Source organism: Liolophura sinensis, chromosome 7 (genome assembly GCF_032854445.1).
Source record: "Liolophura sinensis isolate JHLJ2023 chromosome 7, CUHK_Ljap_v2, whole genome shotgun sequence".
Classification (NCBI taxonomy): Eukaryota; Metazoa; Mollusca; class Polyplacophora; order Chitonida; family Chitonidae; genus Liolophura; species Liolophura sinensis.
In genome coordinates, this window is record NC_088301.1 from 32372676 (window position 1) to 32399462 (window position 26787).

At 39.6% G+C, this 26787-nt stretch overlaps 1 protein-coding gene across 3 annotated transcripts in view; it reads right to left on the bottom strand.

The window, feature by feature from the left end:
* LOC135470257 (uncharacterized) overlaps nt 1-26787 on the bottom strand; it is a 42241-nt gene that overhangs the window by 13929 nt on the left and 1525 nt on the right. For 2 of the 3 annotated variants that reach the window (XM_064749081.1, XM_064749082.1), the window contains exons 1-12: nt 14316-14412; nt 12223-12361; nt 11818-11833; nt 10717-10825; nt 8445-8553; nt 7000-7185; nt 5035-5175; nt 4380-4552; nt 4006-4171; nt 3049-3121; nt 1597-1800; nt 183-298 (exon numbers count right to left, since the gene is read on the bottom strand). In XM_064749081.1, coding sequence (XP_064605151.1) covers nt 183-298; nt 1597-1800; nt 3049-3121; nt 4006-4171; nt 4380-4552; nt 5035-5175; nt 7000-7185; nt 8445-8553; nt 10717-10825; nt 11818-11833; nt 12223-12249 — 1320 coding nt within the window. In that variant the 5' untranslated portion in view covers nt 12250-12361; nt 14316-14412. Of the gene's footprint in view, nt 1-182; nt 299-1596; nt 1801-3048; nt 3122-4005; nt 4172-4379; nt 4553-5034; nt 5176-6999; nt 7186-8444; nt 8554-10716; nt 10826-11817; nt 11834-12222; nt 12362-14315; nt 14444-16205; nt 16306-17549; nt 18615-19815; nt 19944-20291; nt 20410-20965; nt 21170-22189; nt 22331-23350; nt 23473-23830; nt 23996-26298; nt 26384-26787 lie in introns of those variants that run through there. The other variant, XM_064749080.1, reaches the window with a different exon arrangement.

A 26787-nucleotide genomic window follows, 5' to 3' on the forward strand; every position in this document is an offset into this window, starting at 1 on the left:
AGGCTTGTTTGGATTTACCAGCGATGGAATCCACAGCTGACATGTCCAGAGTAAGGACAGAAGCATTTTTAAATACCAATCAAGTATCCTAACTTGATGCAGAAAAATGTGAAGAACCCAGGGTTGTAACAGTTTACTGTGAGAAGAGCCTGCTAGAATCATACTCCTGACCTGTTACTTACCTCAGCAGAAGGCACCTGAACAAAGCTGGTCACTGCAGAGGCTAAGACTTCTCCCAGGAAATGGTTAAACTCAGGCCTGGGGCCCTTCTTCATCAAGTTCAGGAACACAGATGAACCTAGAACATTTAAACCATGTTGAAAAGGCTAGGTATGGACACAAAAAGTTCACTCTAGCCAGGCATCACACACAGGGTATGCTCTAGTGGCAAGTGACATACAGGACATGCATGTACCCTAGTGGCAAGTGGCATACAGGGTGTGCTCTAGTGGCAAGTGCAATAGAGGGTGTGCCCTAGTGGCAAGTGCAATAGAGGGTGTGCCCTAGTGGCAAGTGACATACAGGACATGCATGTACCCTAGTGGCAAGTGGCATACAGGGTGTGCTCTAGTGGCAAGTGCAATAGAGGGTGTGCCCTAGTGGCAAGTGACATACAGGATATGCCCTAGTGGTAACTGACATACAGGGTGTGCCCTATTGGCAAGTGATATACAGAGTGTGCCCTAGTGGCAAGTGGCATACAGGGTGTGCTCTAGTGGCAAGTGACATACAGGATGTGCCCTAGTGGCAAGTGACATACAGGGTGTGCCCTATTGGCAAGTGATATACAGAGTGTGCCCTTGTGGCAAGTGACATACAGGGTGTGCCCTAGTGGCAAGTGGCATACAGGGTGTGCTCTAGTGGCAAGTGCAATAGAGGGTGTGCCCTAGTGGCAAGTGACATACAGGATGTGCCCTAGTGGCAAGTGACATACAGGGTGTGCCCTATTGGCAAGTAATATACAGAGTGTGCCCTAGTGGCAAGTGGCATACAGGGTGTGCTCTAGTGGCACATGGCATACAGGGTGTGCTCTAGTGGCAAGTGACATACAGAATGTGCCCTACTGGCAAGTGGCATACAGAGTGTGCTCTAGTGGCAAGTGACATACAGGACATACATGTACCCTAGTGGCAAGTGACATACAGGACATGCATGTACCCTAGTGGCAAGTGTCACAGAAGACACACAAGTGGCAAGTGACATACAAGACAGACCAATTAGTGGCAAGTGACACAGAAGACACACCAAGTGGCAAGTGACATACAAGACAGACCAATTCGTGGCAAGTGACACAGAAGACACACCAAGTGGCAAGTGACATACAAGACAGACCAATTCGTGGCAAGTGACACAGAAGACACACCAAGTGGCAAGTGACATACAAGACAGACCAATTCGTGGCAAGTGACACAGAAGACACACCAAGTGGCAAGTGACATACAAGACAGACCAATTCGTGGCAAGTGACACAGAAGACACACCAAGTGGCAAGTGACATACAAGACAGACCAATTCGTGGCAAGTGACACAAAAGACACAGCTCAGTGGCCAATGTCATGGAAGACATACCGTTAGATGATGTATCTGTGTACTCACCAATGAACTGATATCGTAGAAAGTCAGGACTTTTAACCATTTTCTGAGTGAAATCCCTGTTGATGTCCAAAACGCAGATTGCAACATTGTGTAAATTCTCTGCCTTTAATTCCTTATATAACTGTTCTGCCAGGGTCTTCTCCTCTTGAAGGGACACAAATGTGCTGTTTCTGTACTTGGCGGTCAGGCTGGATATCAACAACCCTACAAGTACAACTCAAACTCAAGTTAACCTATTTTATTTAATTATTTTACTGGTATTTTAGGCTATATTGAAGGGTATTTCACTTATATAAATTTTCATGGAAGGAGAAAGTCTGAGAGGCTGGAGAAAACCAAAGCATCTGGGTATACATCAGCCACATGCACATGTGAAGCAACAACTGAACCGGTGGGAGAAGGGCATCAGTTAGAATCATGCGCAATAATCTCAACCACACACCCAACCATCAAGTTAGTATTATTTCTTTATTTATTTGACTGGAGTTTAACATGGTGCTCCAGAACATTTCACTTAACCTTTGGCAGTCAGGTCAATCTGCGGAGGAAATTGGATACATCCACCCACCTTTGGCAGGCACGTGACAAACCTCCAGCTGCAGATGCAGCAACAACAGCTGGATTTAAAACTGCGATCTCATTGGTCAAGGGCTTGACAGCTGAAGAGATCTAGCTTTTTAAGTATCAGTGCCAGTGAGGTCTCCTCTAATTATGGTATCAGCATGCATGTTTAGAAAGCCCGCTAAGAGCATGCATGTACATGTGTGTTTCATAACATGATGAAATGGTTTCCACTCTCCATGCATGTGTTGCTTCTTTATAATCAAAACCCTTTGCAGAAGAGTTCTACTTCTTGCTATTGTGAGAACATGTGGATTCCGCTAATATCACGCCTGACATGTGGATTCCGCTAATATCACGCCTGACATGTGGATTCCGCTAATATCACGCCTGACATGTAGCTTTCGTAGATGGTGCACATGGCATATGGCTTTCATGGATGGTACACCTGGCATGTTGCTTCCACGGATATCACACCTGACGTGTGCTTTTCATGAATATCACATGTGGCATATGGTTTTCATGGATATCACACCTGGCATATGACACAAGGAATCTTGGGATAGACTTGGTACATACTGTAAATCTTCAACCTTTTTTCAGAGGAAATTATGCATAGAATAATTACGAAAACGATGATAAAATGATTTGTTTGTGTCACCTAAGATGTAAGCTTCATAAAATTGTGCAAATTATTCTGTACATCCCATGGTTCTGCCACAACATTTCCAAACAATGGTGGCAGAGGCAGTTGAAAATGTTGAAGAATTTGGGTATGTTGGTGAAGAAAACAGCGTTTACTGTAATTGGAGTTGCACAAAAACAGTGCAAGGTCTTTTGTCTTCATCATATCATCATATCATCTTTCAGCTAAGTTTTATAAAGTCTTACCTTTTCTACTGTTATATTCCATAAATGAGAAAGGCTCAGGGCCAAGCTCTGAGGAAAACATCTGCAGTAAAAACTGAAAACAATGCAAGAGGAAGTCATTACTTCAATCTCTTAATCTCCTCCAAATTCACACAAGAACAACTATGACATAAGCTAAAATATTAGTTGGTGCAAGAAAAATTACATAAAATGGGACCTTGTCAGAGAGTGACATTAAAGTAACTTTGTTGTAGACAACAATGTACAATGAAAAAAACATGATCATGATGAAAAAAAGATCCTCAACTGGAAGTCAATATCCAATTGATCATAGATGTTCGGCGACACTGATAATTTAATTTCAGTTCAGATTAAGTGTATCCATATCTGGCAATAGACACAGAGTAGAGTTACACCATGCTGTCGCTGGACAAAATGACCTTTTTCAGGCGTTTCACAAACTTCACGACCTAACTGTGATGCATATTATATGCCATTTGTCAACCTCCAGGGAGGTAATTATGTATTTACGGTTTGCACCTTAACACTGATTGAACCCTTGCTTATACAAACAATCACCAATGGACTTGCACATGTACACTATACAGTGCTCTCATGGGAATGCCTTTATACTAAAGCTGCCAATGCCACAAGATACGGCACCCCCACCCAGACAACCCCCACCCAGACAACGTTTGCTAACTGGGGTATTATTCTTATAATTCTCATAACTAATATGAAGGCTGACGACATTATACTTTTCTGAAGACCTGGTCAACCCAACAATGCGGCTTATCTCTAAAATCAAACTATAAAGGTTCATACATCACGCTGAAAGTTGCTCTTTAATAAACTCTGACAAAGTGTTGACACTATAATTAGCTTAAAACCAAAACTTAAGCCTTGGTCCAACAATTGTATCACAATATATCAGAAATGAGAAGTAGTAAGATCAAAGTAAAGACAGCTGTATGTTACCTGTGTCTGGTCTGCCTCAGCCTGGGGAAGCAGATTGCTGGAGGACAGATGGGTGGACGGGGTGGTCACAGGGTAATAGATAAGGCTCTGGTTAAAGTACACCACATGATGAGGACACATGTCTGGCCACACGGACAGACTCAGGTACTTCAGAAACAATAGTTTCCTGAAAGTAAAAAGTTAAAAAAAAATAAGAAGAGGAAGCCGGCATGAGCTGGACTTGAACTCAAAACTCACAGCAAATGCATTGGTGAGATTTTTACAAACAAGCAATTAAGGATAATTAATACATTCAGATTCTTATATGGGAAGACAAATTAGCTCATTGCATCCAGGAGGCATTTATCAGAAATTCAAATGTCATATACATTTACCTTTCAGCTGCTGATGGACCAATCTGTAGTATGAATTCCAGTCCCACCCCACTGCCTGCTCTACCAATCGGAGTTATGGACAGCTCTTTCTTGTCAGTCATGTGACTCAGGTAGGTCACACCATCTGATCTCAACTGGAGGTCACCTGACCTTTTCTCGCAATCCAGGACGACCTATGAACATTGTAGTCACAACAAATTTACAATCAATAAAATTAATATCAACATTAACATTACACATGAATGAGCCCAGGTAAACTTTCTGCACAACAAAACTTGGCAAATTTTTCCTAGAAAAGATCTGTAGCCAGTTTATCTGGCAAGGTCAACACTAGAGTGGTATTACCAAATTACATGCAGCCTTAAAATCAACAAAATGGCCATTCATGTGGACAGACACAAACTGGAAAGCAACACAATTGACATCCAAAGCACAGCTGCTTGCTCCAAATGCAAACCATGATCCATGACAAAAAGATTTTCATAAGCAAATAAACCTTTATTTAGTTTATTGATTTAAATGTCATATTCAAGAATTGTTTTACTTTATGTACAATGGCGGTCAGAATTATGGTGGAGGAAGCTGGAATGTCTACAATAAACCCTCACTCTTTGCATATTTGTAATATCTGATATGCTAACTAATTTCAACTTACCCTTCTCTGTAAAGTGTCAATGTCAACCCGTACCAGTCGCCTTTGACTGACAGGTCTGTAACCATGGTGATGAACCCCGGCCAATATCTGGATATTTTGCACAGAACCACCCACCAATCGTATGGCTTCCTCGATGAATCCCTGTAATAATAGTCTACACATGTACATGTACAACATAAATTCACTGTAGGTTTTTGCATTTCTTTAAGAAGACAAACAAATGTCCTGTACATGTACTCACTGCATGTTAACAATCACTCAAAATTTTTATGCCTTACAAAGTTTGGAGTTGTTATGCCAGTTGTTTCACAAAAACATCACAGTGAGAATGTGATACCTGCATCTCGAGAAAATAATATCTGTAAACCTATTTATTTATTCATTTGATTGGTGTTTCGCCGTACTCAAAAATATTTTACTTCTGCGACAATGACCAGCATTATAGTGGGAGAAAACCAGGCAGAGCCTCAACCATTCGCAGGATGCAGGCAGACCTTCCAACATACTGTTGGAGAAGAAGCCAGCATGAGCTAGACTTGAACTTACGACGACATTGAGCCGCACCAGCATGCTAACCAGGACTAGAATTTCGAAATTTCTTGAAGAATCCGTTAAGATTTCCAAGGTCAAACTGCAAGAATCCAAAGCTCAAAAAGCATCATTTGCTTGGACAAATGCAATCTATACCAAAATCATTAATCCTCAGCCTTTTCTTCACACCTGAAATTTTAAACTTTAGTTTACATGTAGGTCTAAGTTAAATGAAATTTATCAACTGAAATAATCTCACTGTGTAAATGAAGTTTCCAAACTTTCAGGAAAGGATATTTTCTAAACTCAAACTCTAAAAATATGACAAACTATACACTTTCTATACAAAATGGTTGAGGACTTAAGGTAACTTGTATTATTTATTTATTTCATTGGTGTTTTACTGTTGCGATTTTTCTGCTTTTTACAAAATGGCCCGCCAATCACGTACTCAGTGCACTTCTATGACCATCAGAATTGATGTGCCATCGTAGGTTTGGCTTCAGGGGGTCGCACGTGCCTTCTGTCCGAATGACACCACATCCATGACAATTTTGCCATCATATGATTTTTTAATCTTCTTGCAATGTTTCTGGCATATCTGGCAGATTGCCAACACAGCCTTATCCGTCAAATCATAAAACACGAACTTAAAATTGTCTCTGTGGTCCCTTTCCCATTGCAAAAGGCCATTTCGGGATCAACATTTTGCTTTTTTGCCGAAGACATACCAAGGAAAAGACCTGTTTCTTCCCCAAACAGTGCCAGTACGTGTCTGCTGCTTTTGTAAACACTGGTATAATCTTCCGCTGTGCTTTTATTTTTATCATAATTGAGAATGTTAAGTGCAACCTTGAATATACTAGGTGTATATCTAACACTAACAAAGACTGTTAAATTGATTTAAAATACTTTTGAGTGCTCGGTGAACACAACTGCAGCGGTTGTCATGGCTATGTTCTCACATGACTTTTTATTGTTCGATGATTGTGTCCTGTGCCACAGGCTCAAATTTCCTGATTCAACCAATCAAGGAGTTTGGAACAAATTCAACCAGTGGAAGTTAAAACTGAATGGCCATGATCGTTTCCAAGTGATGTACATTAAAACAGAATTCACTGTGTTCCTTGTGAACGCCTCAGAGGAAAGCAATAACCCTTCCTCTATGTGGATTCTTGTAGACAAGCCTGGAGTGAGTCTTTGCGCCAAGCGATTCCCGGATTAGCGTCAAAATTCTAGACCTCCTAATCACCTTGGCCTCGAAAGCCCCCTCTGTGAACCTGTAATTACCTCCACAGTGGAAACTCTGTAAATACTGATGTGGCATGAACATTATGCCACCACCAGTTTACATCTTGAAAAAGATGTGTGCAAGATTTCAAAACTTTGAATGTTATCACTGTTTCTGAAAGGCACAGCATATCCATGTCTCACCGTCTCTATGGGTGAGGCTGAATTTTCCTGGGGATTGGGGTGTAGGGTGCTATAGGCCAGTTTTAGCAGCTCTGGGCTTGGGACCTCCAAGATGGTGGTGCGGGCCAGCAGCAACCAATGGCCCAAATAAAACAAAAATGTCTCTCTCAGCGACAGTAATTTGGTGAATATTTCCACCCCCAGGACCTATAAATCAGAACCAAAATGCAATTTAATGCAATACACATACTAACCATCCAACACCAATGTTAAAAATGTATACACAGTTGTTTGTACATGTGCTGCTTTATTGGAAACCATGCACACTGGCATGGCATATGAACAGTGAAGATTGGTACCATGCCAATTTACATGAACAATGATTATGTACAAGTTAAATTCAGCTTATGATTATGATTCCAACTCACCAATCACCTTTTCAATTCCATTGTGCAAATGAAGTAACTTGTTTTTAGAGATTGTACAGTCAGCTTTATGGCTTACAACAGGCGGTAGCTTTAATGCCATTTGTGCAACTGGGATCAAGCACAAACTGAAAGCTTTAATGCCATTTGTGCAACTGGGATCAAGCACAAACTGAAAGCTTTAATGCCATTTGTGCAACTGGGATCAAGCACAAACTGAAAGCTTTAATGCCATTTGTGCAACTGGGATCAAGCACAAACTGAAAGCTTTAATGCCATTTGTGCAACTGGGATCAAGCACAAACTGAAAACTTTAATGCCATTTGTGCAACTGGGATCAAGCACAAACTGAAAGCTTTAATGTCATTTGTGCAACTGGGATCAAGCACAAACTAAAAGCTTTGATGCCATTTGTGCAACTGGGATAAAGCATAAACTGAAGGCTTTAATGCCATTTGTGCAACTAGGATCAAGCACACACTGGAAGCTTTAATGCCATTTGTGCAACTGGGATCAAGCACAAACTGAAAGCTTTAATGCCATTTGTGCAACTGGGATCGAGCATAAACTGAAAGCTTTAATGCCATTTGTGCAATTGGGATCGAGCACAAACTGAAAGCTTTAATGCTATTTGTGCAACTGGGATCAAACACAAACTGAAGCAAACTGGATAGGTGACACTTTCGGGAGCATGAGAGTGCATCACTGACCTAAGGGTATAGATAGGCAACGATTACTAACTGGTTTTAATTTACCATTTAAACAAACAAGCAGTGGATCAAGTTCTCTTACTCTTTTATTATTTGAAAATTAGCATTGGTTGTCGAACAGGATAGTTAGGGGTTGAGGGAGGAAGGGGTGACAGTTGCCAAAAAAGTGAAAAAGAGTGGTAAGGCACGTGTAACGTAGACATGCTTTCTCACTCCCCAGGCCCAAAAGAGCTAGAAAGATTGTGAAAAAACCTGCAGATTAGCACAAAAATAAGCTTTTATATTTCGTTGTTCCCGTCAACTCATGATGATTTTTAACACACTAATGTACCTGGAACCTGAAGAGTTCAGGCAGCTGTTGGAGGTCACTGAGTACATCTGGAGCTATGTCATTCAACAGTAATATGTAGTTCTCTCTATTCAGCGTCTTCATGGACTTCCTACAACATACAGGACACTCATGATCTTGTGCGATTTACTTGTCATGTGTATCTACGTGGCATGTGTATTTACATGGGACGTGTATCTACATGGGATGTATGTGTACGTGGTATGTGTATCTATGTGGCATGTGTATCTACGTGGCATGTGTATCTACATGGCACGTGTATCTATGTGGCATGTGTAACTACATGGAATGTGTATCTACATGGGATGTGTGTCTACATGGGATGTGTGTTTACATGGGATGTGTATCTACGTGGCATGAGTATCTACATGGCATGTGTATCTAGGTGGCATGAGTATCTACATGGAATGGGATGTATCTACGTGGCATGTGTAACTACACGGGATGCGTATCTATGTGGCATGTGTATCTACATGAGATGTGTATCTACATGGTATGTGTATCTACATGAGATGTGTGTCTATGTGGGATGTGTCTGAGGGTTGTATATCTACCTGGCATGTGTATCCAGGTGGCATGAGTATCTACATGGAATGGGATGTGTCTACGTGGCATGTGTATCTACATGTACATTGCATGTTTATCTATCTGGTGAGTGTATCTACATGACGCGTGTGTACATGGCATGTGTATCTATCTGGTGAGTGTATCTATATGGTATGTGTATCTACATGTATCTAGTGAGTGTATCTACATGGCATGTGTATCTATCTGGTGAGTGTATCTACATGGTATGTGTATCTATCTGGTGAGTGTATCTATATGGTATGTGTATCTACATGTATCTAGTGAGTGTATCTACATGGCATGTGTATCTATCTGGTGAGTGTATCTACATGGTATGTGTATCTATCTGGTGAGTGTATCTACATGGTACGTGTAGATACCATTTCTAGTAGAACAAACAAACCTCACAACAGATGAATGTATGTAGAACTCTCAGAATTAGACAAAATGTGCAACAGGGCAATATTTAAAGTCATTTAACAATAGTTGGCAGGTTAACGGGATATCACACCTTCTGGTTCTTTGGACAGAAACCAATCTCCCTGAAATCTGATCCACAACTGTGCCATTTATACTACACCCCGTCCAAATGAGCAAAGTTAAGCTGGTTTAAATGCCTGTGTGGACACAAAGGAGGGGCATTTAATCTGGTTATTTGCCCCAGAAAGTGGCGTGGCTTAAAGCTTAAAGGGTTTGAGCAGGTTTATCTGTGCCACATGAACAGTAACTGGGTCAAATGCCTCGGATGAACATTTTCATTATGACATTGCTACAGTATTTTATGAACTGGCTTAAATCTGACAGTGTGAACGAACAAATACCCGAGTTGCCTTAAAACTGACAAGACAACAGGTCTGGTTTAAATACTGGTCATGTGAACAGATCTGAAAAAAGGCCTCCTCACTGCCCTTCACAGCAGATCCAATCAAATCTTGCATCTGTGTTTAGGGAACTCTTTATGTATTGAAAGTTTTGATTGGTACTAAGCTTTCATTGATTTATCTGACTACCATTTAGCACCAATCTCAAAAATTTATCACCTATATGGTGACAGTTTTATGGAGAAGGTGAAGTAAACCACCAACCTTTGGCAAGAAACAGAAAAACTTTCCAAAATATAACATATTGATGTGCATGTCATACAGGTGAAAGACAAGCAGTCTTTCAAAAAACTTTTAACTGTTCATACAAATTCCCAGGAACCCAAGATGGGATTGAATGAATGAAGGAATGAATGAATGCTTGGGGTTTAACAAAAATTTTTCAGTCATATGACGATAAGGAGTGTGTACATATACTGTGTCTTCTTGTGGCAGGGCGAGTCCATGCTGCCACTGAGGTATCATGCTGAAGACAACAGACATGACACCCCACCCAGTCACATTACACTAACACTGGGCCAACCTGTCCTGTTTCCTTTCTCAGGCCTCGGAGTGCAGAGCAGCTAGCAAGGCAGCAAGAATTACAATTTCTAAAGTCTTTGGTATGACCTGATCTGGGTTTGATCCAGGGTCTACAGACTTTTTGGCGGATGCTCTAACCACTATGCCACCGAAGCAGCCAGTTGGGTTCGAACCCACATTTCTTGTGTCTAAGTGATTGAAAGGCAAGCACACTAAACCACAAAACCACGACTTGCACGACATTATCTCATTAACAACCGTAAGCATTTAACTGTAAGCAATACCTTTGACTAGCTACAGTAGTCTGATGTACAGATGACATGACAGATACTACAGTAGATGCTGGGAAACTGCTGGACACCTTCAGACCTAGCAAACTCTGACTTTCACCTCCTGTCAAGAAAAAATATGGACTAAGCTGGAACTCCAGTTTATGCCAAATAACAAATATCAGTTGTTATACAATATAATATTAATGTCTGTAGTTTCCTTTATCTGTAGTTTTCCTTACCACAAAATTTTATTTAAAATATCCTTTACTGGTGCCAAAAACACACTATAGCACAGGCTTATTCATACACGTAACTACAAGTTAATCACATGTAATCTTAAATGTGCTTATTTGATTATTTCAATATTTATTTCCTTAACTGGTGTTTTATACCACACTAAAGAATATTCAGTTATACGACTGTGGCCAGCATTATGGTGGGAAGAAACTGGGCACAGCCCAAGGGAAAGTTACAACCATCCGCAGTTTGCTGACAGACCTTCCCACATACTTCCAGAGCACTCTTCAATAATGCTGATTGCAGTTGTACATTCATGATAATCTACGTAAGGATTTGTAGTTACTTGTTATAAAGCATGTTCAAATTAGTGCTGGCACTTGGAAGCAACATGCAAGTTTCACTACTAGGAATTATGTTAAATGCAGCATCTGATCCAAATGATGAAAGGACAATATCATAATGAAAAAAATTCATCATTGTTAGAGTAACAGAAAATCTTATTAAAAATACAAGATGTGGATCCAACAAACTTTTTAAGCCCAGAAACAAGATATATTATTTCTATAAAATGTAGCAATTTACGATTATTGGCTGAGAGTACAGTTAACATCCATCACTATGCAGAGATTCATTAACTCCATGCTCAGAAGCCAGCATCAAACACAGTAGTAAACTCTATTATATCAGTGGAAATGAGACTAGAACTGATCTCAAACAGCAGCCAAGAAATGAAGGAGAAATGACAGATGCACTACCAGACAGTGCTGCAAAAACAACACTAAAAGTTAATGTGAGCTGTTTATTTTCAGGTTTAACTGACAGAAATAAAGCAGATAGCTCACACATATACTTATAGCTCATACATATACTTACCAAAAACTTCAGAAAGCTTAGAAAAATAAGTAAAGAACCCATGTACACAACACTGGACAAAATGTCAATAAACATGCTGCACACAGCTAGTTCTCACTGAATGCCACATACCCCCACACAAACTTCAGAAGTACACTAAATAAAACACACCCATCTAGGAGCCAGTTCACAAAGCATGTGCCAACCATAGAAACGCACACAGCTACACAAATATTCTGGTATCAAGTTTTTCATGGTTTTTCATGGTTTAAACACTATCAGCACAAAAACACTGAAATTCTTATTTATATTAATCAGAACAGCAAATCAAGATAACCGATTGTTTTTTTTGGTTAATGTTCCACAATTAAACTCACATTTTCATTGTTTGCCGAACAAATGAATTCCTTCACTAAATACACTTACCAAATGTAAGCAGGTTAAAGTGTGCATTCACCCGCTCTGTCTCCTCCACAAAAAGGGGTCTCAGTATCCTCCAGTAATGGTCAAAACTCTGCTGACCACTCCTGTGGTGTGTGAACGCATGACGGAATCGTCTAGCAGTCTACAGGAGAAAACACGCTTAATGCAAATAAGAGATCAGTTTAGCATCTGTAGGTCACTTGCCTGAGTTTGGTCTCTCCTGTTTGTCAAGCACCTGGCTTTGCATCTGGATACAGCAGGCCATGAAAATTGGATGGTTGACATAACTCAAAAATCAGTTACGGGTTTTAAGCCTTGAATAACCAATCATTCAGTTTCGCCATGACACGAAAACAAACCAATCGTTTGCGAATTGGTTATGTGAACATATGGCTAATAAAGTCATCAACAGTACGTCCTTGCAAATTTTTTTCCTTTTCTTTACAATAATTTTGGCAAAGCCTATTAATTTGCATATGAAGTAGGTTGTATTGCAGTACAGTCCGCCATCATAGATATCACAATGGCTACATCAGGGGCTACCGTATGAGGGGTGATCAGCATGGATCAGGGTGGATCAGGAAGCCACTATAAAGCATATTTGTCATACACTGAGCATTACATGGCTTTGGAGGCCAGACCAGCATGTGTTATATTCCTATCTTAATTTTCTTTCACAGGTAGCTACATGTTCTTGTAGTGTATGCAATATCCAACTGGCTTATGGAGCCCTCACCATCCCTGTCTGATAAAATGATTTCGTCCACCGGGTGAAATAATATACGAGGGACACGAGGGAAGGTTAATCATGACCAGTTCATGGAAAGTTGTTGACTAGTGAAAGTTCTGTTCAAATTGACTGTCACCTTGCTCACCAAGAGCCCAATACATATACATAATGCCGCCTGCACGTGTTGTGTACATAACAAAGGAGACATGTAGTGGACATGCTCATGGCGGGAAAATGTAACTGAAAGTCAAATAGTCATTTCTTAGCCAAAAGTTTTCATATTTTGTTTTAACGCCGAAGCCTTCTCAGAAGTTACCTATGCGTCGTCATGAAGTTAATAGGTGGTTTGTAGACTGGACTTCACGCCACAAATGACAGGAGTCTGGCGCAAATGCACTGACCCAGAACGGAAAGCTGGTGACTGCATTTAATGCATAATGGCACGGATTTCAAGTTTAATAGAACACTTTGCAGCATTATGACACCAACAACAGCTTTCGTTCACAGTCGTATTAGCGCTTGTTTTTTGCCAATGGACAAGCATTAAAGCAACCTGGGAAAAGGTAGTTCTAACAAATGACATGACCTTTACTTTGTGGTAGCTCCTGCTGAGGATGACCAATGACCTTGTGTGGGTAACTCTAATACACCCGTTGAGCATTGCGCAGTTCAAGCGCTGTGTTTGTGGGGATGCTCCGGGGACATATCAGCACAACCAATTTATTGATCTGCACAATTACACTCCATGTAACCGACACGCGAACGAAACCATCGTTTGCATCAAATTTGGTAACCTGGATAACCAGCATTCTCTGTCCATGAGGACTGAATGCCATCACGTTACTGTGACACACACATTGTCTAGCACAGCAAAGAACCATGAAATAAACAATACAGAACACTTATGAAGTGAATTCTGAGGAAAGAACTGTACTTCGTTAAATATTTGACAAACATCCTAACGTAATACAAACAGCTTTCAGCTGAGAACTTGAACAAAGACTGTAAACTTTACTTGCTTCATTCACATTTTTAAATCAAAAATAACTGCGAGCTGTTATAAAGAATATGAATAAATCTGTTATTAGCAAAAAGTGGTTAATTGGCTCTTAAATAATGGCACCAGATCATGCCTGTTTACATCGAACAATATTCCAATATTCTACTATATGGGAAGGCCTCCTAGCAACCTGCTGATGGTTGTGGGTTTCCCCTGGGCTCTACCCAGTATCCTCCCTTTGGCTGCCATCGCATAGGTGAAATATTCTTGAGTATGGCATAAGATATCAATCAAATAAATAATTTACTTATAGAGATATAACGGACAAAGAAATGTTGAGACCTATTTTCAAGTATTTTCACTCACACTAGTCCTGCCTTCTGAGTACTCAATGACTTTTTTCCACAGACCGGAGTAAGTGCCATTTCTGGAATCTTCAACTCTTATTTTCGACATCATTGTTTGTGTCAGCTCATTAGTGTCACTCTTACCAGCTGTGGAAAAGAACAAAAAAAAATGAAAATATTGAAGATCCAGCATTTACTTCATTCACCTTAGATTTATTTTCTTTACTTGATCTTTTTTTTTCTCTTTTGGTCTCAGCACATCTCAGTTACACGCCAGCTACGAGGTGTGCAAGGTTATGGGGTGGAGGACGGCTGGATTGCTCAAAGTAACCAAAACCTGAGTACCTAACAAGCCAGCTGCCAGGTGTGCAAGGTCGTGGGGTGGAGGACGGCTGGATTGCCCACAGTAACCAAAACCTGAGTACCTAACAAGCCAGCTGCCAGGTGTGCAAGGTTGTGGGGTGGAGGACGGCTGGATTGCCCACAGTAACCAAAACCTGAGAACCTGACAAACCTGCTGGCTTTAATATAGGTGTTACTGAGCCAGCCAGAGTTGGTTTCATGTTCATCACCTCACTGGCTCTCTAAGCAGTGCTGGAACTTAACATATTCTCACTTACCCTGAGCAAGTGAAAACACAGGTGGGCTAGCAAAATGTCTCTGATGGTTGCCCTTACACACAAGCCATATTATAAAGAACTCACTGCAGAATCATTATTCTTCATTTCACTGTCCATTCATGTTCCAGGATTACTTGATTTTGTGGCAAGTCAATGTTTATGAGGGCCACCAGTTTTTGAAAATCACCTGACCTCAGAGCAACTATCTCAAAAGGTTAAGTTCCCACACTGTAATATCAACTGAACAGGTAATATGTGAAACTAAGCCATTGGGGAAATTTTAGGTTATTTACCGCAGCTAACAAATTGCATGTATACACGTACCAATGATCAGTGAAATTAAAGAAATTGATAAAAATGCAAAAATTCTGCATGGACTCGGCTAGTTTTCATACTTGATGTCTACAAGCAATGAACTTGAACGCACAATTTTGACTCCCTTCTCATACTTGTTGTGTCTGAACTACCTAGTACATGTGGCTGTGTTTTTGGGTATTCCCCCTTCTCATACTTGTTGTGTCTGAACTACCTAGTACATGTGGCTGTGTTTCTGGATATTTCACCTTCTCAGACTTGTTGTGTCTGAACTACCCAGTATATGTGGGTACATTTCTGCGTATTCCCCCTTCTCATACTTGTGGGGTCTGAACTTCCCAGTATATGTGGGTACGTTTCTGGGTATTCCCCCTTCACATACTTGTAGGGTCTGAACTACCCAGTATATGTGGGTGTTTCTGGGTATTCCCCCTTCTCATACTTGTACGATCTGAACTACCCAATATATGTGGGGGTTTCTGGGTATTCCCCCTTCTCATACTTGTAAGGTCTGAGCCACCCAGTATATGTGGGTGTTTCTGAGTATTCCCCCTTCACATACTTGTAGGGTCTGAGCTTCCCAGTATATGTGGGTACGTTTCTGGGTATTCCCCCTTCTCATACTTGTAGGGTCTGAGCCACCTAGTATATGTGGGTGTTTCTGAGTATTCCCCCTTCACATACTTGTAGGGTCTGAACTTCCCGGTATATGTGGGTACGTTTCTGGGTATTCCCCCTTCTCATACTTGTAGGGTCTGAACTTCCCAGTATATGTGGGTACATTTCTTGGTATTCCCCCTTCTCATACTTGTAGGGTCTGAACTACCCAGTATATGGGGGTGTTTCTTGGTATTCCCCCTTCTTAAGATCACAAGCCACAGAAAAAGCTTTATACACCCTTCATCCTGAAGCAACACATAAATTTAGTCCAGTCGGGTTACCCTCAGTGGACATACTTGTAATCATGGCCTCACCTGGTCTGGCAGCAGAGCGTGATCTAAGCTGTGCAGCATGCTCCTCCAGGTTAGTCAAGTATTGTTTGTGTATAGATGAGTTCGCCATCAGTAACCTCCTCTGCGCACAACAAAGTCACCAAACATGATATATAAGGGAAACAAAAGTGCATGTTCGCCTGAAGCACTTAATTAAGTTCAATTCATTAAATAATATCATTTTGGGGGGGACATGAGGGGATACAAATTTAACTGAGAATAAAGTCACATTAGTTCTGAGAAGAGAAGACTCATAGAAATGACATTTACACTTGTATAATTTACACAAATAAAATGTCACTCTTGCTGATGCTCTCAAAATTCCACAACAACGTTTAAATATTTCTGTATCGTTGATGGTGCTTGTGGTTGTGGCATCAGTTGTGTCTATGCCAGCTGCTGTGCCTGACACGACAGCCCAAGTATCTATGAGAAACCTTTTATCCTTGAAAGTAACAGAACTGTATCCATTAGAGTAACTCTTTAAAGGATAGCCAATGTATCCGTGAGATCAACTGTGGCCGGATAGCAATGTCCAACGCACAACTGTATCAATGAGAGCAACTGTATCCAGAAAAGCAACAGACGTTTGGCAAGTTACTGATGAACATTACCACCTAATATATAAATATGCACACCAACATAAATGTTTTAATGAATGTTAGACTGCGCAATCCACTGCATGAGCATCAGGAAATGCCCACTACAATCTTGACTGCATAAGCAATGAGGTTGAAGGGAATCTACAAATTCCCTGTCCAGGGCAGGGTTAGAATCTAGACCCCATGTTCCAGCCGGTTTCTCCAACTAAGTTTGGAGTCAGCAGCAGGTGGGGTGGGGGGGGTTGTGGGGGTCTAACATTTCTTACTGTCGTAATTCAGTCTACTGACATAGATGTAAAGAGGTTATCAATTCATAAACCATTATTCACTTACTTATCCTTTCTGATTTCTGTAACGGGTTGAGACAAACAGAAGGCCATAAGTTAACACTGTTTATATAGCATTAATATGGATATCTAAGGCCCTTCTATTGAACTTCCGGCAGATTACATATACCGATATGATGACATAAGAGCCATATTCTCACACTGATGGTTGACATGATGACTTAATAATAATCACATATATATGTACATTTTGTCTTTCTGACTTCTTTATTAACATGGATTCCTTGGCATTCTTGCATTATGCAAGGTCAAACAGGATTCGCCCAAAATCTTGCATTACTCAAGTCCAAATCAGATTACCTTGAATAATGCATCATGTAAGGTCAAGTTACATGTACATGTAGCCTCGTACATACACAGTCCTAATGTACACTCACCTGGCCTGGCTTGTTCCCTTTAGCTCTCTCGGGCTGGTTGAACTTTTTCTTCATTATCCTGTGTTTCTTTGGCCTTGGATTATGGCTAGGCGTAGCAGTAACTGATGCTTTTCCAAGATTCAACATTTCCTCTTTGTGATTTATCTCTCTTCCCTCACCTCCTTTCATCTGTCTAGCTACATGTAAGTTTTGTTCAGGGGGTTGTGCCAAATTTGGAGCAGGTTCATGCTGACTGATAACCTCTTGCGGTTCAGGACTCCTAGCTTCCTCTTGCTGTTCAAGACTCCTAGCTGCCACCTGTGGTTTGTGCGTCCTAGCTGCTTCCTGTCGATCATGTCTTATAACTGCCTCCTGGGAGTCATGCCACCTAGCTGGCTCTTGCGGCTCATGCCTTCTGGATTCCTTTAGAGGTTCATGATTTCTGGCTTCCTGTTGTGGTTCATGCCTCTTACCTACCTCTTGCGGTTCATGCCTCTTGAATGTTTCCTTTGAATAAGGCCTGCTGAACTGAAACACAAGCTTTTGATTTTTTAATTTGTTGTTCTCTTCATTCTCTTCATGCTCTTTGACAGGAAAACTGTCTACAGCTTTCAGGCTTTGAAATGAATTTTCAGCTTTCATGAATACTGATGGAGTAGCAGTTCTGCTGACTGTCCTTCTCCCAGACTGAGCCTGGTTGGAATCACCATACAGAAACCCAATAGCCTGCTGTAATTCCTGCTCATCTCTGGTCAATCCAGGCTCCTCCTCTTCTTGTTGCAAATTTTGATAGACATGTGGCGCCTCTTTTAAGTCAGCCCCTTGTCCTTTCACAGCCACTTGAGCCCTCCCCTCTCGAGCCCACAAGCTGTCAATCCTGTCAGACCATGCCCTATCCTTGTCAAGCTCACTGTCAATGCGATTGTCATCCTCTCTTAGCCACTGGTCTTTGTCTTCACCTCCATCAAGACTCTCAACCGCATTTTTGACTGACAGATCTTCAATGTCCCCTTCAATGATCTTCTGTACACTGGTAGGTGATGTCTTGTTACTTGGCCCTGCCTCTTCTCTGGTGGAATGTGCTGTCTGGTATAAACATCCAAAAACACAATGTAAGTATCTTTGATGACAAATTTCTTGTGACCTTTAAGTGAGTCCATCACAGTAATGGTGAAATGGTCAAGCATAATTTATACCTTGTGTCACCAGAAGTAAACTACATGCATTTGGACAGTATATAATTTGTTCAAAATCTGTCCAAAAATGCCAAGAATAATCACAAGATGGCCTCAGAGGACACTACTCATGCAGTTATCTACCCTTGTTAATATGCAGTCACTTATATCAGGATATGAGTACTGAGCCCACTCTGGCTTGGAAATAACCAATCTGAATTGTGCTGGCAGACAATCGACATAACAAAAGGTCAAAAACAGGCCCAACATATTGCCGTGGAGACATCTTTGACAGGTAATATTTATATTAAAGTGCTAATGGTAAATGGTAAACCCCGTCAGGTTTCTAAATGGAGCGAACTCAGAAGTTGGTTTGGAATGCTCTATGGCTGAAAAAATATTCTGTTAAACTCAGAGCAATCTCCAACAAATGCATCACTTGTTACTCCAGCCTATTTCACTGAGAGCTTCATCACATATTACTCCAGGCTACTGACTGGGTACTTCTTTACAGGTTACTCCAGCCTACTCATGGAGTACATCATCACATGTTGCCCCAGCCTATTCATTGAGTACTTCATCACATGTTCCTCCAGCCTACTCACTGGGTACTTCATCACATGTTGCTCCAGCCTATTCATTGAGTACTTCAACACATGTTGCTCCAGCCTATTCATTGAGCACTTCATCACATGTTGTTCCAGCCTATTCATTGAGCACTTCATCACATGTTACTCCAGCCTACACATTGGGTATTTCATCATGTTACTCCAGCCTATTCATGGAGTATTTCATCACGTTACTCTAGCATATTCATCGAGTACTTCATCACATGTTGCTCCAGCCTATTCATTGGGTATTTCATCATGTTACTCCAGCCTATTCATGGAGTATTTCGTCACGTTACTCCAGAATATTCATCGAGTACTTCATCACATGTTGCTCCAGCCTATTCATTGAGTACTTCATCACAAGTTGCTCCAGAATATTCATCGAGTACTTCACCACATGTTGCTCCAGCCTATTCATTGAGTACTTCATCATAAGTTGCTCCAGCCTAATCAATGAGTACTTCATCACATGTTGCTCCAGCCTATTCATTGAGTACTTACTGATGGATGTGACAAAGTCAGTGAGCCCCCAGATATGGAGAGCCTTTGAACCAATCCTTTCACCTCTAGAAACCGGGGTAATGCTATCATCAGGCGAAAAAGCTTCTCTTTTGTCTTACGCACGGGATCTGTAGGTAAAAAAAACAACAGATATAACATCACTGATATCATTCACTTATATACAAGTATCATAAACCTGAAGACTAAATTATTGCTACTGATTCATCTAACGTTTGCTACACTTGACTGTTTTCAAGATGTTAAAAAAAAAATTAAAGAAAAAAAGCTGTGAAGCTTATCTTTGGAGTTAATGAGAGGATCAGAAGGTAAAACAGATAATACAAAAATTTATAACTCCTAATGCCAAATTTTGACTTTTAGATCTTTGATTACTGTCTGTTGCCGACAAAATATGATGTAATATAATAAAGCGGACTTCATCATGTCATCAGTCATTTCAGCCAATCGTCACTCACTCAGTTTTAAAAGAACATCCAATGAAACTGTGCTGTAATTCAGAGAGAATGGATACATCTTCCCATTGACAGCTTGGATAACTGTTCGAGAGGAGTTACTGTTGTACAGTAGCACACACTGAAATGTAGAATACAGAGAAAACAAAAATGTAACAAAAAAAAAAACAAACAATGTAATGTAACAAACTTGTTGCACAGTTTCAAATTTTTTTTGACTGATTTTACATTAACCAATATACCATATATACTAAGTAGGAACTAATAAAAAAACAAATTATAAATGATAAACAATGATTATTTGACAAACTTTAAAATATAATTAAAGACAATTTTAGTACTTGAAGGGATACAGCTTAGATGCTTATTGGCTGACAGTGGAGATATGGTTTCCAGGCTGAAACCATCCAACCCTGGTTATGCTTAAAGAAATCTGCTATACCTAAAATTCAGCTTAGGCTGGACATAGTCCGGACATGCCTATCTCTCACACCAGCCAATCAGAATCGATTCTACATCTTTTTTTTTAATGGGTTAATACTGCTATTATCTCATAAGAATAATACTGAGAAAAATTTATCGAAATTTAAAATACAGAGACAAAAATGTTCTTGATGGAATTAGTTGCATTCATTCCTGAGAAGCAGAGAAGAAGAAGGCTCACAAAGTTTCCTTACATCAGGAGTGTTGGTAAGAGTTTTACAGATAGGGGCAGGCAAATCTCTCGCTCCTTGGGTCACTCTGACTTTATACACAGTTCCATTGTTCTTCCACAGAGCACCGCTGTAAGGAGCATCAATAGTACAGTCCAACCCAGCACGCTGACAAGATGTCTGCAGCAAACCTTTCAGACTGCTCCATTGGGATGTGAAGTAGTTCAGCTGGACAAGAAATGAAATATATTCATCAAAAGATGTAATAATAAATTACACACTTAAGAATACACCAACCATGCAGAATTCTTGTCCAAGGATTAGCCAAGGCATATGACATTTACAACTTTATCAATGATTACTTCACAGTGCATACTTTCCCCCAAAAGTTCATGTCAAAAGAGACAATGCCATTTCAGTGCAAACACTGCTGCAGGGTAAAATGGATTCTTAAAACAGACAAGCAAATTAAAATTTTTTTCATTTTTCCTCCAGTCAAAATGATGTATGGCTTTTCATACGTATAATTCCCTCGAATACAGTGTAAAGCCTAAGCAAATAAATTTGCAAATGTGTGTAGGTATAATACAATATGGTTGAAGACCTTTAAGCATTTTTTTAGCCAATCTTTGAAATCAGTGCTGACTTGTTCCATTTTTTCACCTAACTTTCCAAAGTTATTCATCAGTACTTATTTGAAATGATCATGGAAAAGATGACCAAAATTAATAAACTGATGACCTTTATATATTTATTTTATTTACATGAGTGACCGAGAATTTTCACAAATACAATGTTTACGGGTGAAAGAAAGCTGAGGTCCTTGACTTAACTACCTGTCTTAATCAGATACACGTATCTTACAAAACTCTTACATTGTAACTTGAAGGGTACAGGAAAAGGTACTACAAAACCACGAGTACGGATTTAACTAAAATGAAGAAAGGCTCTACCTTCAACATAAAATAATAACCTCATCCATCTTACTAACTGTAAAACTGACGCTACAGTAGGAATATTATTTTACATTTAGAAAGGTAAATGCAGAAGATAAGCTGGGAACATGCTTAACTACTGTAATTCTTCAACCATTTCACATGTTTGCAAGGTGTGAAATGAAAAGTTGCATAAATTGCACTGAGAGTTACTCTTTCATATGCAAAAAAAGGTTGAGGAATTAGTGTAATCACAAGTCTCACTCAATGGTCAGACCCTACAACATAGTATTTTTCTTTTGTAACATGTTACCATATTCCCTTGTGGGCTGTTCATGACCAGCGCAAGTGGAGCAAGGGAGAGAACTCTAGCAACCATTTCCTCAAGCTCGTGAGGCAAAAGACTGTCTGCCAGCTGGGTCAGGTTACTCACGAACACTGTCCCAAACATCACCTGAAAATAACAGCGGTCAATTTATAAGATTTGGTGTCTGATCTATAGTGATCATTTCACTTAGAGTGTCTCGGGTAGATTGCTGGCACACCTTTCCACATACCTGACAAAAGACTGAAGATGCGCCATATTTCATCCTTTCAGTGACGCTGAACATACAAGCATGTCATACAAGAATTACGCAAGATGTTTGACATCGCACAACATAGCAGAGCTAACTGTTGTGAGTATCACAACTGCTAGTGTTACATTACCAGATGTACAAAATGTCTTTCTTAACCACTTTATTACATCTTCAATGCGAGACTCGAGGACAAGATACACACAAGGTCCAAATGACAATATAACGCATCCTTTTCTTCACTGATGTTGCAGTGCGCGTGTACTTCATATATGTTTAATGAGCACACGTGCACCGATAATTGTGACGTAATAAGGGAAAGAACAAATGAGTTCACAGCTTTGGACTGTCTTGATACAGACGGGAAGGAGTTATTTCCTTTAGTTGACTGGTTTCAGAAATTTAGACTTACATGTATATGCCAGACAGGAGTCTAATTGGGCAGCCCCATTCCTGACAAACAATTTAAATGGGAACTGTAAGCCTTGTCACTGTTTAAAGCCATCAATATAATTTATTGATGGCTTTCTTTCATATACTGACACATGTATGGCTCTGCGTTATGAGGTCATGATTTCATTCATGCCATATAGAAGGTCATTCTGTTAAGATAATACTAAGCCGTGGTCAGTTTATGCAAAGAACTCTTAAACATGCATGAACCTAGCTACCACAGTGGCCAGTAGTGAAGATGTAACATCTCCCCATGATAGTAAAGTGCAGACAATTCTAAACCGGTTCTGAGCAAAAGGGCAACAATATTTGTGGTACAGCCTCAATAACTAAAGAGACTGAGTACTGACCTGTGTTTACATTACCTCTGAAATGAGATAAAATCAGAATTCTTGTTCTTAATGAGACTAGTGCTAAATAAACCTTTTTTAAGTGAAGAAGTTCACCTGTGGGTCTAAGTATAACTGCTCTACCAAGTCCTGCATATCTCCAGACTCAACAAAACCCAGATTAAAGTTGTCCAGCCCTCCACTGTCAGCATTGTCCAAGCAAAACGGAATGTTTGTGTCTGAAAATTACACAAATGTATGCCATATTAGTTGATATGGTTGACAACAAGTTTTCTCCACAGCGCTTCTTCTTGCTCAAGGCCTTGACCCCACTAGAAGCAAGGGATTCTAGATCATTACAATTTTGAAGGTTGGCCCTTTAACATCTCATCTATACCATTAGCCTTTGGCCAAATATAATGTGCATTAAATCTTGAATCTTGAAAACATCTTTCCTCTTTATTTAGACAACAATGTAGCCACTGTCTGCATCTTCAGTTGATTCTGAATAAAATTGACAAAACTTCATTGATTAAATGTTCTCAAAATAAGTATAACACACCAACAATATAAAGATATGAAATTTCTGTAAAATACCTGAAGAGACAATGGCAGCCACGGTAATGTTTGGGTGATCTGCTGCTATTTGGAATGCTGTAACACAATCGCCTATTTCCAGGAAACTTCCAGAAAGACTGATCTCCCTTCCCACTTCCATCCAGTATGACTTCACCCCAACTGAGCCTCCAAAACTGACAAATTCTAAATAAACCAAGGACTTCAATATTCAGATAAGTATTATGAATCAGCACACTGCTGTGATGAGGCTTTTAGTCAATATACATCTCGGATATCACTGTGGTTTACAGATATCATTCATGTACATGACGTTCAGCAACTGCTGTATTTATACAAAGCTGTAACATGTTTCTGTGTACGTGTACCTACCACTGCTGCATTTAACAAAGCAATAATACGCTTCTGTGTACAAAACATTGTTGTATTTAAAGACAGCTATAACATGCTTCTGTGTACATACCATTGGTGCATTTAAACAAAGCTATAACATGCTTCTGTGTACAAACCATTGTTGTATTTAAAGACAGCTATAACATGCTTCTGTGTATATACCACTGCTGCATTTAAACAAAGCTATAACATGCTTCTGTGTACAAACCATTGTTGTATTTAAAGACAGCTATAACATGCTTCTGTGTATATACCACTGCTGCATTTAAACAAAGCTATAACATGCTTCTGTGTACAAAACATTGTTGTATTTAAAGACAGCTATAACATGCTTCTGTGTATATACCACTGCTGCATTTAAACAAAGCTATAACATGCTTCTGTGTACAAACCATTGTTGTATTTAAAGACAGCTATAACATGCTTCTGTGTACATACCATTGATGTATTTAAAGACAGCTATAACATGCTTCTGTGTACAACCCACTGATGTATTTAAAGACAGCTATAACATGCTTCTGTGTACATACCATTGATGTATTTAAAGACAGCTATAATATGCTTCTGTGTACATACCATTGATGTATTTAAAGACAGCTATAACATGCTTCTGTGTACATACCATTGATGTATTTAAAGACAGCTATAACATGCTTCTGTGTATATACCATTGCTGCATTTAAACAAAGCTATAACATGCTTCTGTGTACATACCATTGATGTATTTAAGGACAGCTATAACATGCTTCTGTGTACATACTATTGATGTATTTAAAGATAGCTATAATATGCTTCTGTGTACATACCATTGATGTATTTAAAGACAGCTATAACATGCTTCTGTGTACATACCATTGATGTATTTAAAGACAGCTATAACATGCTTCTGTGTATATACCATTGCTGCATTTAAACAAAGCTATAACATGCTTCTGTGTACATACCATTGATGTATTTAAGGACAGCTATAACATGCTTCTGTGTACATACTATTGATGTATTTAAGGACAGCTATAATATGCTTCTGTGTACATACCATTGATGTATTTAAAGACAGCTATAACATGCTTCTGTGTACATACCATTGATGTATTTAAGGACAGCTATAACATGCTTCTGTGTACATACTATTGATGTATTTAAAGACAGCTATAATATGCTTCTGTGTACATACCATTGATGTATTTAAGGACAGCTATAACATGCTTCTGTGTACATACCATTGATGTATTTAAAGACAGCTATAATATGCTTCTGTGTACATACCATTGATGTATTTAAAGACAGCTATAACATGCTTCTGTGTACAAGCCACTGATCTATTTAAAGACAGCTATAACATGCTTCTGTGTACATACCATTGATGTATTTAAAGACAGCTATAATATGCTTCTGTGTACATACCATTGATGTATTTAAAGACAGCTATAACATGCTTCTGTGTACAAGCCACTGATCTATTTAAAGACAGCTATAACATGCTTCTGTGTACATACCATTGATGTATTTAAAGACAGCTATAACATGCTTCTGTGTACATACCATTGATGTATTTAAAGACAGCTATAACATGCTTCTGAGTACAAGCCACTGATCTATTTAAAGACAGCTATAACATGCTTCTGTGTACATACCATTGATGTATTTAAACAAAGCTGTGTTATGCTCCAATACATACTTTAATTTGGACCCCACTCCAGTGGCCTGATTAGGGCTAGAATGTTTTCAGAAATGAAGATTTTTTTGTAAGGTGCCTAAACACCAAATTATAGTGTCTGATACATTTTTCTGAGTCCATGTCATTGTTGGATCATCAGTTTCACCATTGATCTACAGATGTATCTAAATGCCATTGTTGGTACACAAGTGATACATATTTGTGTGTAAATGTCATTGTTGGTACACAACTGATATATTCTTGTGTGTAAATGTCATTGTTGGTACACAACTGACACATATGTGTGTAAATGTCATTGTTGGTACACAACTGCTATATACTTGCATGTAAATGTCATTGTTGGCACACAGCTGCTATATACTTGCATGTAAATGTCATTGTTGGTACACAACTGACACATACTTGTGTGTACATTTACCTGAATCAGGCAACCTGCCATAGTTCACGGCAGAGTAAAGTCTGTCAAATACACTTATTGGGCCATCTTGTCTTGGGTCATCTGACTGCCACAGCATACATGTCAAACACACAAAATCACATTAATTAATATCATCTCATGCTAAAATCTCACCTAACATTTGTGTGCTCATTTTGTCCAAGGTTAAAACCGTCCTCCTGTGTCACGTGACTCATGAGTGTAAAGCAACCTTTATTGACATCAATTTACCAATGACTTGGCCTCACCGTGTCCCAAGGCACAAATGTTCAGCTCCCAAATTTTCTCCCCGTTTTTTCTACTCTAAAAAACTTTTTATGAAACTTTTTCTCAGACACCCATGTTATAGTACAGTAATTCTTCAACATTTCTTTATGTTTGGAAGCTGATTATTCATGAATATTCTGAAGGTATTACTATATGTCGACTGATAAAATTATACTTTTTGTGAAGCCCTGAAACAGGCCAATC